The sequence below is a fragment of the Acyrthosiphon pisum genome, chromosome A1, assembly GCF_005508785.2.
Source record: "Acyrthosiphon pisum isolate AL4f chromosome A1, pea_aphid_22Mar2018_4r6ur, whole genome shotgun sequence".
NCBI classification, from domain to species: domain Eukaryota; kingdom Metazoa; phylum Arthropoda; class Insecta; order Hemiptera; family Aphididae; genus Acyrthosiphon; species Acyrthosiphon pisum.
In genome coordinates, this window is record NC_042494.1 from 160,695,866 (window position 1) to 160,710,151 (window position 14,286).

At 30.2% G+C, this 14,286-nt stretch overlaps 2 protein-coding genes across 2 annotated transcripts; one reads left to right on the top strand and one right to left on the bottom strand.

Annotated features, from left to right (window-relative positions):
- The first annotated feature begins 4,472 nt into the window (after positions 1-4,472).
- Positions 4,473-9,103, top strand: LOC100163394 (eukaryotic translation initiation factor 3 subunit B). Its single transcript, XM_001944029.5, has 13 exons — positions 4,473-4,734; positions 4,798-4,993; positions 5,065-5,184; positions 5,248-5,431; positions 5,491-5,648; positions 5,731-5,920; positions 5,987-6,129; positions 6,246-6,384; positions 6,464-6,659; positions 6,922-7,136; positions 7,744-7,947; positions 8,015-8,123; positions 8,607-9,103. Exons 1-13 carry the CDS (start codon positions 4,617-4,619, stop codon positions 8,699-8,701), a joined length of 2,067 nt encoding a protein of 688 aa, XP_001944064.2. The 5' UTR covers positions 4,473-4,616; the 3' UTR covers positions 8,702-9,103.
- LOC100165451 lies at positions 8,964-12,273 on the bottom strand. The gene is made up of 2 exons (XM_001943855.5): positions 11,712-12,273; positions 8,964-11,647 (listed from the first exon to the last, which is right to left on the bottom strand). The coding sequence occupies exons 1-2, from the start codon at positions 12,009-12,011 to the stop codon at positions 11,417-11,419; spliced, it is 531 nt and encodes a 176-aa protein (XP_001943890.1). The 5' UTR covers positions 12,012-12,273; the 3' UTR covers positions 8,964-11,416.
- Between the last annotated feature and the right edge of the window lie 2,013 nt (positions 12,274-14,286).

Here is a 14,286-nt window from a genome sequence, read left to right on the forward strand (position 1 = left end):
AATAAATTGATACGTTTCTAGATCCACCACTGACTTTGAGTATAGGTTATAAGGGCTAACTGCAGGAAACTTTGGGTTTCGAATAAAATATACTGGCCACGTAATTAAAAATTACAATAATGATAATATTTATTAATTGTTTAATTTCGTGGATCATAAGATCGTTATTCCAATAGCGTGTGTACGTATATATCTGTTTGTCATTACACTGTTAATAATAATAACAATAATTATTACTCTACGATCTGGGTCCGGTAAAATGAAACGTCAGACTGTTTCGGTCTTGCGTATTTTTTGCATTGTGCGCTTGGAAATAAAATAGTTTACGTCACTTGTCCGATGCAATAAAAATCACTGTAACCCACCCGAAAGGAGTAGAAAAAAAACGTAAATATTTGCACCGCCGTCGTTGAAACGCTACAGCAACTTAATATCTTCATTGCCTCTCCGAACTGGAATTATCGAGAATTATGTTAATGAAATGTTTATGTTATACATACCTATTATACTATTGTATAAGACCTACAGTACTTATATGGTTTTGCCATTTTACGTATTTTCTGACAAAATTATTTGAATTGTTTATCGTCAATTACCTATATGGCTATATAGTTATAAATTATAATAAAGATATTATATTATATTAAATCATAATTTGATGTACTTATAAACTCTTAGAGAATTTATAGCAATTGTGACCGTATTCGCTGATGATGACAATTAATGTCTTGCTAATTTTGTCGTATTCTTCAATATTTAAAACCCTTGTACAGTTAAACATTACAATTCTACCGGAAAATCCTGGTTTTTTAAGCACATTTTGGAAAAGTCGAATACGAATTCATACAAATTATATAAGTGGGTCGTAGGTATATTCTACTTATAATATCTGTATACAATTTTTCTCCACGTTGTTGGTTGGAATATTTTTATAAAATACCTAATATAAATAGGCTTGACATTTAAAAACGAGTACCGTGTAGTCGTGTACGGTCTTAATATTCTTGATACTGTATAAAAATATAGGGCCGGTGAAGTAACATGATTTCTGCCGTCCCTATATATGGACATTTATATATTTTATTTTTCCTGTGTCAACTTTTTGTACCAACGGAATTTGCATGAATTTATTCGGAAAATGTATATCCTTCAGCGGAAAATCAGTTTTCTATAATACGGCGTCAACCCCAAATGTCAAATATTACGAATTACGATAAAAAATAACCGGTATCATACAAATTTCCGGAGCGATCATATAAAATTAAATTCATTCTTATCGTTCAACAACATATTTCCATCGCTTATGAAAGAAACAATTTTCGATTGTGGTTTTTTAAAGTTACTGATTTCAGATTTGTAACAGATATAACTTTGTTTTCTGTATTTTATTGAAAAAATTAAGCCTGTGAGAACAAATGCATTATGTAAAAATGGTGTTGTGTAAAAAAATAAATCAAAACGAAAATCATTATCAGCTGAAAACAAATTAATTTGACCGTAAATCAAACTTTAAATGCGTAGGTAGTATGTATATAATATGTACCTATACAACAAACCTGCCTACTAAAAAACATTTTTAAAAAAAACCGTTTTGACAATGGAATTCCGATATTTTTAAATTCTGAGGGTTGCGAGGATTCTTCTGTTTGTACAGTGATGTATTTATATATATATATAATATATGAATGTCCGTAAGCATTTTTTTTTTTTTGCGCAAACAGAGAACACAGAATGTTTCGCATAGCCATTTTATATTATGTTTCGGTAGATTTCTAGTGAATTGCGAAAACCTACATCTACTAACTATACGGAAAAACCACTCGCCCGACTGTGTACATAACTCGACGGGGCCGCTGCAGCTCGTCGGTGGTTCCTGGAAAACTTTATGCATTATTTCACAACTATTTCAAATCATCCTAGGAACTTGAAAATGTATTGATATATAAACTACGTGGTTATTATGAAAACTTTGTAAAAATATTATACCATCAGTCATCACCATAATATTATATTATTATATTAGGTATATCATTATTCGGTACAGGCTGCATAGGTACTGCATAATATTTTTGAATAAAATAGATATTATGTAAGTATTAAAATATTTAATTAATTTTGTTAATTTTTCTTGAATCATTTCGCCGTTTTTATCTATTGTTTTAGATAAATAAGCCGTATGAGGAAACAAATTACGTTGTATAATTGTTTGCTACGGCTTTACATTCATTTATACAAAACATAACTTGACTATACTGCATAAGCCCGCCAGTATATGTACCTACGACCTACATGGCTACATATATCAGTAGTTTATTAGAATACACTATCATTAAATGGTGTTTAATATGCAGGTCAGTCCTCTACAGCCAAGGTTCGTTTTTTGAAGTCTCGGAAGGTAGAAATAATAATCCTCGCCTAAGTATAGGTGCCTATAAATTAAAATTATTGATAATAACATGTGTGTAGGTACCTATTAAACGTTCTCATGCCTTCTCAATATAAGACTTATTATAAATTATAATAATTTAATATAGTGATTAATGTTTTTAATTAGTTTGCTGTAATATTTAAATGCCAATGCTTTAACAAAAAACACTCATTACCTACTTATAATATTCATCGATGAGTAATATGAATGTTTTGGAGATAAAACATATTTTTACTATTTTTTTATTGTTACTTATATTATATAATAATTTAGGTCTTAGGATATTATACTTTTTTAAATGACAGCGTACATATTTAATTTTATACACTGAAGTAAAATATTATTCTAAGAATTTCAATATAATATATTAGTATATTATATTATAAAAATCAAATTTTAAACGAGTAGTGTTAATAATATTTTATAAGCAAGTAGATAATTAAAGTTTAAATGAGTGAATAAAAGTGGACAAATATTTTGCTAACCTCTGAACATATTTCACTCCCGATCGTCTATAGGTACCTATTTTGCTTTGGAATCTAATGCCTATGACATTAAATATATTATGTTATATGTACCTACGACGTAGTTCACAAAATTAAAAAAACTAATAAACGTTTAAAAATAAGATGTATTTCGAAATTGCTTAACTATTGTTTTTTGTAATGGACTTCAAATTATGTAAACAAATATTATTTCCAAAGCGTTAAAAGTTTTTGAAATATTTGATGAGGGTCTCTTGCGTTAAATCGATTACCACGGGTACCTAGTTATAACGATATTATACCACTGCAGCACTGCATATTACAAAGTTCCAAATTCAATAATTGATTCCTATGGGATTTTAAGCATTATATTTGTGTTCACTTTAATTCATTTGCATAATATGTAGCGTTACTGCAGACGCTGTCTAGCGACGAATTGTAAGTGGTTCATACTTCTATATTGTTCACCATGCTGCTATCTACCTATAGGTATAGGTATTCACAATTGTATACATACATATGTGATATGTAGTAAGAAATGTTCACAGTTTTGGAGTGGCTGCCGACTGGTATAATAAAAGGAGTTAAGAGGCCTGCTCGTGTGTCTTTAATAAGGGGCAATATTTAGGCAATATGCATTTTTGTTGCCTCCGACCAAAAATAAAATGCGTGAATTTTAGCTCAAAACACGCTTTACAGGAAAAACTCTCACACATCGTAGAGTTGTCTGATTTGATTAAAATTTTTTTTCGTTAGAAAGCGAATAATTTTTTACAGGGCACATTGGACTTCGATTTTTAGTTTCGTCGCTTAAAACAAACATAATCAAAATAACAAAATATTGTGAAAATTGGTCATATCCAAAGTCGTTTTATATGGTTTAGAAATAGAATCTTGAAAATACAAGTTCAATGCTCCCTGTAAGAATTGTTTTTGAACAAAAAAACAGATCATGTTCAAGCCTCTTAGGATATAGGGTCTACGGTGACTAGCCGCCATGGAATGTAATAAGCCTGAAGTAAGCCTAAAGCAAAAAAAAATTCCAACTTTACTTTGAAAAGTTAGAAGATACTGGGAATTTTTTATTTCTGACCTTAATATCAACTGCCTATGTCCAATTTGAATTTGAAAATTGGAGCACAGAAAAAACACAAGTCATTGTAAACCCGATGAATTCTGTCGTTTAAAAATTAAATTGGAATTTGGATTGATCATTACAGGTACTATCACAGATTATATGAAATTTATCAATCTGGCTATAGATATAATCTGTGGTACTATAAAAGTCCGTAATAATAACAATATTATTGCTGTTGCTCTATTAACCCATTTCACTTAATCCCTTCCCTCCAAAATTGTTATTTGCTAATATTATTGCTTTCAACAATCAACGCGAACAATAAATTAATATGAAAAAATACGACCGACCTCCTTCTCCGATTGGCCTGTACCTGTACCGGCCCATGATGATTAAAGATTAAACAAAGTTTAATATCAATGTATTGGCCACACTGACCCAACGACATCGGCCCACCGCGGCGGGCGGCATCCACACGTAATCAGAAACATAACCTGTAAAAATTATATATTTTCTAATGTTGACTAATGTCTATTGAAGCTTTCTTTCTCGTACCTTTTGCGCTTTCCAGTCTTTTTTTCGTTCCGTCGTCTTGACTTAATTCGGTTGACTCCCGACAGCTACCATGGCGAAGAAAAAAGATTCCGAAAAGCACGAAGACGGCCAAAGAGGAGGAAAGTACAATAAGGACGATGCCGACGCCAATGAATTGGAAAATTTCGTTGACGACATTACCGACGAAGGTAAGACAGGAAATAATCGGACTTGGAGGTTTCACTCATTCGTGTGACGTTTGTCATTTTTAGAGTTGCTCGGCGATGTACTGCAGAAGAGACCCAAAGTGTCCGATGGCGTAGACACCGTCATTATTGTTGACGGAGTTCCCCAAGTCAACCCCGAACGCTTCGACAAACTCAAGGTAGTTATCACCAAGATATTCGCACAGTTCGGTAAAATTCTCAACGATTACTATCCAAAATCTGAGAATGGTCACACTAAAGGGTGAGTACTTTTAACATTCTACTTTGTATGTTACCATTAATTTTGATAAAACCGTTGTTTTCTTTTATTAGTTATATATTTATTGAATATGAAAAACACGAAAGCGCATTAGAAGCTGTTACGCAAGCTAATAATTACAAACTAGACAAACAACATACTTTTTTAATCAACTTATTTTCTGACTACAAGAAGTGAGTTAAATAAACTAATAGCTTTGTTAGTGTATAATGATTAATATTATTGATATTTTTAAGATATAACGACATTCCTGAAAAATGGGAAGCTCCTACTCTACAGCCATTCCCAGAAAGGCCTAATCTACAATATTTCTTAAGTGAACCTGATGCATTTGATCAATATTATGTTTATAATGTAAACAGTCATATTGAAGTTTGGCTGAATAGCAATCCACAGCCAACAAAATTAGTTGAACGTGAAGTAAGTACAATTGTTAGATAATTTTTTACTTGATGAATAACATTGATTTTTTCTTCAAGAAATGGACTGAATCTCTAATTATGTGGTCACCTCTTGGAACATACTTAGCAACACTGCACAAGCAAGGTGTTGTCCTTTGGGGAGGACCAAATTTCACAAATGTTTTAAAGCTCTCTCATCGCAATGTACAATTTGTTGATTTTTCTCCTTGTGAACAGTAAGTCAATAAGTCATTTGTGTGTTTATTTTTAAATATTGTATTTTCTGTTAGTTTCATCTTGTTTTTTTTTTTAATTTAGATATTTGGTGGCTTATGCTCCATTAGATAATGATGAACAAAAGTTGACAATTTTTGATATTCGCACTGGGGCCGAAAAGCGATCATTTATTTCAGATGCTCCAATGGCTGGTAATGTATTAAGGTGGTCAAAGGATGACAAATATTTTGCCCGAATCGGCCATAATACTCTAAGTGTTTATGAAACTCCAGTAAGTACCTAAAAGGTAGCAAAAATATTTATTTATTTGTTTATTTATTATTATATTTGTTTTTAGTCTTTTGGTTTGTTGGACAAGAAAAGTATAACGGTCAACGGTATTCGAGATTTTAGTTGGTCTCCCAGGGACAATGTACTCGCTTATTGGGTTGCTGAAGATAAAGATGTACCGGCTCGAGTAGTTTTATTAGAAATACCAAGGTTAGTGAAAACTACTAAAAGCAACATAAATATTAAAACAATATTTATTTATTGTATCCTCTTTTGTAAAAAATATTCTTACCTTTTATTATTATTATATATTAATTTGTTTTTAGCCGCAAAGAAATTCGAGCTAACAATTTGTTTAATGTAGCCGACTGTAAAATCCATTGGCAAAAAGCCGGTGACTATTTATGTGTTAAAGTCGACCGTTATGCTAAAATCAAACGTGAGAAGGGAGATGTTAAATACAGTGTAAGAATTTATCTAGTCTTTTGATTTTTATTAGTTATAATATTGTTTTACACTTAATAAGTTTCATTTATTTTTATAGGGTATGTATTTCAATTTTGAAATATTTCATATGAGAGAGAAAAATATACCCGTCGACAGTGTTGAAATTAAAGAACCGATTCATGCATTTGCTTGGGAACCAATTGGTTCAAAGTTTGCAATTATTCACGGTGAACCTAGCAATAATAGTGTAAGCTTCTATAATGTCAAATCTGGCCAAGCTCCAGTCTTATTAAGTAAGTTCAACTTATTGAAATACTATAACAATTAGTTTCAAACATAAAATGATTGGTTTCAAATTTTATAAAAAAAGTTTTAAATGTGCATGTATGTGAATGCAATATTCTTATGAATTTATTATAATTATATTATAAGCAAAGCATAATTGTACCATTATTAAGTACAACTAATCAATAATTGCTATAAAATGTAAGCAACATTTATTCATTTTAGTCAACTGTTGACACATTTTACATTTTTTGTATTATTATCGTATAGAAAAGTTAGACAAACATTTCTGCAGTCATTTGTTTTGGTCACCTGCCGGACAATATATCGTTATTGCTGAAATCCGAGATTCTGGTGCTTTGGAATTCGTTGACACCGCAGACTTCACCACAATGTGTTCTACTGAACATTATAAAGCAACTGATATTGAATGGGATCCAACCGGAAGATTTGTTGCTACTGGCGTTAGTTCGTGGAAAACTAAGGTATAAATATAACTTAAAACATTTTCCCATACCATTATATTAAATGCTAATTTATCCAGACAAGTTTTAAATAGTTTAACTGTTAAGTTGGTATTTCTATATCATTAAAAATCACTTAAATATAATATCAAATACCATAGGCGGAAATCACAGGGGGGCTAGACCATCCAAATATCCCATTAGCCCCCCCCCCTCCCCCATAAAATATACAGTTTTTTAGTTGTGTTGGATCGACCTCCCCCCCCACATTGATTTTAAATATGTTTGCCTCCCTGAAATTTTTTATGGAATTATGCCTATGTCAAATAAAATTTCACGAATTGGACCTGTAATTAATTTATGTCAGATTACTTACACTAGAATTTGATCAAGATATTTAATGTTGGTTCAAATGAGTATAATGTAAATTTCCAAAATGTTCTGTTGCAAATGTCCCTCACAAATAATGATGAAATAATCAACTGTAATATTGCTTTAGTTGTTACTTCATTTGCTTTTAGAGGAGTTTATTCATTATGATTTTTGTAAAGCGTATTATTTTTAATTTCATTAAGACAGTATTGCACTTATTTATTTGTGATTTAATGTTGTATCAATATTTTTTTAGGGAGATACAGGCTATTGGATATGGTCATTCCAAGGAAGAATATTGAATAGATTCAATACAAATACCTATTGTCATATGCAATGGAGACCTAGACCTCCTACTCTGTTGAGTGCTAAACAACAAAAGGATACCAAGAAAAGTTTGAAAAAATACACTTCTCAGTTTGAGACGAAAGACAAAATGCGAATGACCAAAGCCTCTAAAGTATAATTGACAAAGTTATTATAAAACAAATATATTTGATTATAATTTTATTTTTATTTTTAAATAGGAAGTCATTGATAAACGTAGAAAATTGATTAAAGAATTCGAAGAATACCGCAGCAAACGTTTAGAGGATTGGAATAAACAAAAGGCTGAAAGAATGGCTATTAGAAGTCGTAAGTGAAATTCATATTTTAATTAATCCCACTCAAAACATTACATATTGGAATACTTTCAATGATTAGTTCATGGCTTTTTTGTCATTCTATCTCATTATACATACTAAACAATTAACGCTCTGTGTATAAAACACTTACCACATCACCATATTCATGACGTATGTCAGCAACGTTATAATACGCATATCTTTCACTCTTTACTGTTAGTTACATCCTCCGCCTCTCTCATTGTCGCATATATCAAAGCATGAAGATCAGAAAACGTAACACATAGGAAAAAGTTCGTATATGCGTATCACAGTGTTTCTGACATACCTATACACTTTGTCGTGAATATAATAATGTGGTTACTGATAAGTGTTTAACACGTAAGGGCAATTTTTGTATCACCGTTCAACGGTATATTTTTGCTAACACACCTCTATGATTATATTGATATTAATTATACTTGTTTTATTCATGCCAACTATTTTGTTTCAGATATTGATACTGATGAACTAGATTCAGATGATAAAAACGTACAGGTAGAAAAGGTCGAATTTTTGGTTAAAGAAGAAGTAACTGTAATTGATTAAGCATTTTGAACGATTTTGATGTAAACAAAATATTCGAAGTGTCTTTTTTTTGTATTTGCTAAAGAACAATAAATACAATTTTGTCTTGAAACAATAACGCCATTTAATATGGCCATCATAGTCCTTCATATTCTTATAAATATTTTCAATACTATTTTATGTAAATTAGGATTCAATTTAAATTTCAAATACAGAAGAAAAATAAATATCTATCCAATAGGGTTTGTTCTAATAATTATATTATCTGTAATCACAAATACAATTTTACATGTTAATTGTTTTATTTATTTCATAAGTACATGTTCAAACATTTTTTTATAATACTACTTGCGTGTATTATATTATAATTATTATTAATATAATATATATTATTTATTTATAAATAAATATCACAATTGCCAACTAGGTATAATTATTACACAGTGATCACACATTTGTTAATGTTAGTTATTTATTTATGACAACGACAACAAAAATAATTATTACAGCGTGAGATTAATGGTAAACAAAAATAACTGTATTAGAGTATACAATGTTATTGCTCTAATATGAAATTAGCGACTAAATTATTAATTACAGTATCCTGCCTGTGACATAACTTGTCGTAACAATTGACTTAATATTTTGTTATGATTTATGCGTGATTGGTTGGCTAATAGAAAAAAAATTATATATAATAAACAACAATAGCTTTGTTAGTTTGATATGGAAAATTATAAATTGTGTGCTAGAAAAAAAGCATCATTCGTAAAGAAATTTTAATAGTTTAGAAAAAATACTAATTTATACTATATTATTCAAACATTTTTTAATTTAAAGCACAATATAGTATATACCCTCATAAGCAACCTAATGACTATTAATAATTTATTCAGTTTGTTGGTTTGCGTTATACATAATACCGTTGATAATAATAAACTAGAAAAGATTTCATAGAAATAAGTACAATACTGAGAGATTTTAGTATCAATCAACGATATTAACTACAATTGGTTAATCTCCACGATTTAAAAGTTCAAAATGGCATGGTTATGGACACAACAATAAAGGAAGACTAGTCATTAATAGTATTAATTACTAAAAGTATATTATATTATTTTTTTAGTAAAATGAGAACATGGGTATATTAACAAATTCAAAATTGTATTAGTAAATATTAGAACCATCCAGAGGAGAAATTGCATGAGATCATTTTCTACAGAAATATTGGTTGGTACATTTATACAAGTTCAGTGGAAACGTAATATGGCTATGCTAACGGTATCTCAAGATAAATGGAATATATACGGAAGCATATTATTGAAAAATTTGATGTTAATATTCAAAGCTTATTTATAGGGGAAAAAACTATTTCTGCATAATACAGTACTGGTGTTTAAAGATAATTGTCAAATATTGAACTAATACATTATGCTATTAACATCTAGTACATATTCAAATATTTAATTAATAACACATTACATAATGGGTTCTTATCGAGTAATTGACTAAACTTGTATCATTCTTTTTTTTTTTTTTTATATAATTCACATCAAAAAGCTCATAACCTATCATTAATGATTTGTTTGGTTCATGTTTGTATTAACTTTAAATAATTTTAATTAAACTTAACGGTATAAATAACTCTGATGTATTGTATGCAAAATTATTTATCCTTAAAATGTAGTATAATTATTAGCTCTTGGATATAATAAATTATGAAGTGAATTATTATTTATTCTATTTTATATCGAGAAATTAATAAATATTAAGTAAGTTTTAAAATTAAGTACTTTCTAGAATACAATTATGAATACTTAGTCTTATATTAGAATTTTTCAGATTATTAATCACAGAATAAAAATATGATAACTTGGTCTACAAAAATAAATCCTATAAATGGAAAATCAGAAGCAAAATTTGAATATTTTTTTTTTTAATTTAAAAGACTGGCAAGTCTGTTGATTGTATATAATACTGTTTTCAAAAATAAATTGTATACATTAATCACATTGGTTAGTATACACTTAATTTAGTAATCTTCCATTACTTTTAATTATTGAAACAGATTTTTTCCAAAAACATTAAAAAAAAATGTATGCTCGTTATTGTTTAATAATACTTATAAATCTGAGATACTTTAGTAATGTCAAAAAATAGGAAATTGTATTGATTTATCTACAACAACAAAACTACAGTTCAGGTATTAAATTGTTCAAGTTTCTAAATCCTAATAATATATAACCCGTTGTATCGCCATTAAATACACATTTGAAATCAGACCTTTTAAAACCTAATATCGAAATTTTTCTCTTAAATGAGATAACAAATTATAAAAAAAACTTCATAAAACAAAAATAAGTTTGAATAAAATGTCAATAATTTTCCTATGTATGCATGTCTTCAATGTATTTGTAATTTTTATAGCAAAGAATGTCGTTTAGTAACATTCATCAGCCTATATTAAGAACAAAAACTGTTGATCATACAGAGTAGTTATTTACAAATAAAACTGGAGATTATATTTTTATTTATGGTAGATAAAATTGATTTAGATCTAATTTTAAGAAACGATTGTAACTTTTACCAATGTTTTGATTGGCTAATTTTGCATTATTATTTTCGAGAAAGACATTATGTCTAAAGTGGAAAATAAGTTTTCTGGAATAATATTCTAGCTGATGATGTAATTATTTCCATCAAACGCCATCCCGCAATTAAGTCATGCTCACAAAATTATTTAACAGAATAATTAAGGACAATAATGTTGTCACTTTTGGTTGTTTCCTTGGACATGCTGACAATAGCTTCTTCGTATGACGGTGGTGGTAGATCACTTCCCTCTTCGCTGTGGCTACCAATCAACTGTTCGTAAGACGGGGGCAAGGTAAGTTCGCTAACCGTACGTATCGGCAACGAATACTGTTGTTGAGCGTCCGCCAACTGCCCCTGTTGAGATCGTATGTCCTGGGGCACACGGAAAATAAAATAAAACTGGTATCAAACAATAACGAATGGCTGTGGTTCTTACCTCTATCTGTTGGCGGATGACCATGTCGATGACACGGCGCCTTCGCAAATACAGTATGTTCCTGATGCCGATCATGACGGCCGAACAGATGCACAGCGGTCCAACCATCCACATGTGGCCCAGGTTGGCGAAAACAGTGTCATCGAACGCCCCGAACGAGAACACCGATATGATGGAGCCCAATGTGAACAGGAACACGGATATCAAAAAATACGAATACGTTACACAGTCGCAGGAGCTGCACGACCGACTCATGTCCTCGGTTAGATGGACCCGCTCCCACATATAGTAGGCTTCCATTTCAAACGCATTTCCGCACTTCCCGTGTGTGCGAAATGAACGGACGACGAACGGATGCAAACTGTGAACACTGAATACCGCGAATTATTCTCATCGACCAGCTGCAGACGTCACTCCACCGCGAGAGATCATCATCGCGATTTATGTTTACGTTTGCTTCAGCTATCGTCGTTACTCGTTTGCGTGTACAACTCTGTATTGCCGTATAATGTTATTGTTGACTGTTGTCTTTTTCGCCATCAGCCCTCTGATTAAAGTGATTACACACCTTTGTCCGTTATCAATTTCAATTGTTATAACCATGAAGACTGGAGATAAGGAGGCCAAACTCTACCACAAAAAACATCCCGTAAAACATAGCGCACTAATTTCTCCACCAGTCCGCGTGGCGGTCAAATCTGAGACTAACCCGTATTAGATAGGGACATACTCGACTTTATTGCCTTTAAAAAAATTATAATTAAAAAAATAATAATCGTATTTAAATTATAATTACACCATCGTATTCAGGGCAAATTTATCTTTAAGAATAAATAATAAAAAAAAAATATTAATATTCTGTATTTACGCTATAAATTTAACTTTTAAATTAAGTATTTTAATTATATATAAAGACAATAAATGTATTATACATTTATACTGGTGCATATTATTTTCTAGTTTGACGATACCGATTGATTACACCAAATTGAGGAAATATTGATAAAAAGCTTATAGTAACTTTAAGCACTTAAAGTTTTCGATATTTTTACGTGTTATGTTCTTCATTTTTTTAAATTAAATTAAATTAAGTTTTACATAAAAATAGATAAAAATGAGTCGAAATTGTTATGCCCCTGGGTGTTCAACTGGCAATTCTACAGAAAAAAAATATAATTTGTTAAATGGCATTCGAAATAAAAGTATATTTAAAGCACCAAAGGTAAGTAATTGTATTATTTATACAAATACCCATAATAATATCCATATATTATTTTTAGGACCCTGAGCTTTTAAATAAATGGGCCAAAGCGATCCCAAGAAAAGATAAGATACTTACCCCAAATTGTGGAGTATGTGAATTATATTTTTTAGAAGGTGATATTGAAAAATATTATGAAATAAAGCTCCCTTGTGGTAAGGTTGATAAAATAGAAAAAGGAAAGCCTACGTTAAAATATAAAGCTATACCTACAATCTTTCCCAAACTACCATCTTATTTATCTACTGCCTCAGCAAATAAAAGAAATTCCCCACAAAAAAAACCTGATAATTTTATTTGTACTAAGAGACCCAAGCTCCAATTGTTGGCTATAGATTCTACCAAAGCAACAGGAAATACTCAGGTACAATATTCTGAAACATCACGTTTAAACTTTAAGTTACTACTGGACCTTAGAGATAAAATACATAAACCTGACAATAAATGGACATGTGGCTTACTACCAAACCACATTTATTATGTACGTTGGGAATTAGGGTCAGAAAAAATAATTACTATAGATCAAGGGGATTCAATCCAATTGGTCGGTTGTGTAGATCATAAAGAAGAATTTTCTAAAGCCATTGTGCGATTTTTTTTAATAATGCGCATGTGTTTTATTGTCAAAAGAGCCAATTATAAAGATACGATGACTAGCAAAGAAAAAACAAAAAAAAACAGGAAAGTATCTAAACTGTAAATTATAATAAAAATGAAATTGTAAAATAATTATATATAATAATTATGTAAACGTGACAGTTTACATTTTTTTTAAATTTTTTTTTACTATTTATATGTACATATATTACATAAATATAGAACATTCTTAAAGATAAATTTGCGCTGAATACGATGGTGTAATTCTAATTTAAATACGATTATTATTTTTTTAATTATAATTTTTTAAAGGTAATACACCTTGGTTATAACATTTTCCAGTGCAGCAGCGTTGCAGCGTTAGCTGTGGATTTCATGAACTCCCGAAGCCACGGACTAATATAAACTAAGATAAAGTAGTTTTGAATTCTGAATTAATATGCAATATACACGGGTATTATACACGGATATACACGGGTATTAAAAACACGGGCTTTAATATAATTTTTACCCGCGTGCCCGGGCTCCGTGTACCCGTGTATTCTATTACCCGTTCACAACCACGACCCCTACTTGTTATACACACAACTTTTAACAAAGTTAATAATGGTTTTGAAGAAATTGCTTTTAAAAAGTTTTCATAAAATTTGAGTTTGTGGTCAGTGTATTTAATATATGTGCCCTCTATACTCTACTGACAAAAAATGGAAAAAAATG

Bases quoted from the DNA above. Each gene is read 5' to 3' on its own strand.
- LOC100165451 (XM_001943855.5), bottom strand. From the start codon at position 12,011: ATGGAAGCCTACTATATGTGGGAGCGGGTCCATCTAACCGAGGACATG. The intron at 11,648-11,711 runs GTAAGAACCACA...CGTGTGCCCCAG, and splicing joins TCATCCGCCAACAGATAGAG to GACATACGATCTCAACAGGG.
- LOC100163394 (XM_001944029.5), top strand. From the start codon at position 4,617: ATGGCGAAGAAAAAAGATTCCGAAAAGCACGAAGACGGCCAAAGAGGA. The intron at 5,432-5,490 runs GTAAGTACAATT...TTTTTCTTCAAG, and splicing joins CAAAATTAGTTGAACGTGAA to AAATGGACTGAATCTCTAAT. The intron at 6,385-6,463 runs GTAAGAATTTAT...TTATTTTTATAG, and splicing joins AGGGAGATGTTAAATACAGT to GGTATGTATTTCAATTTTGA.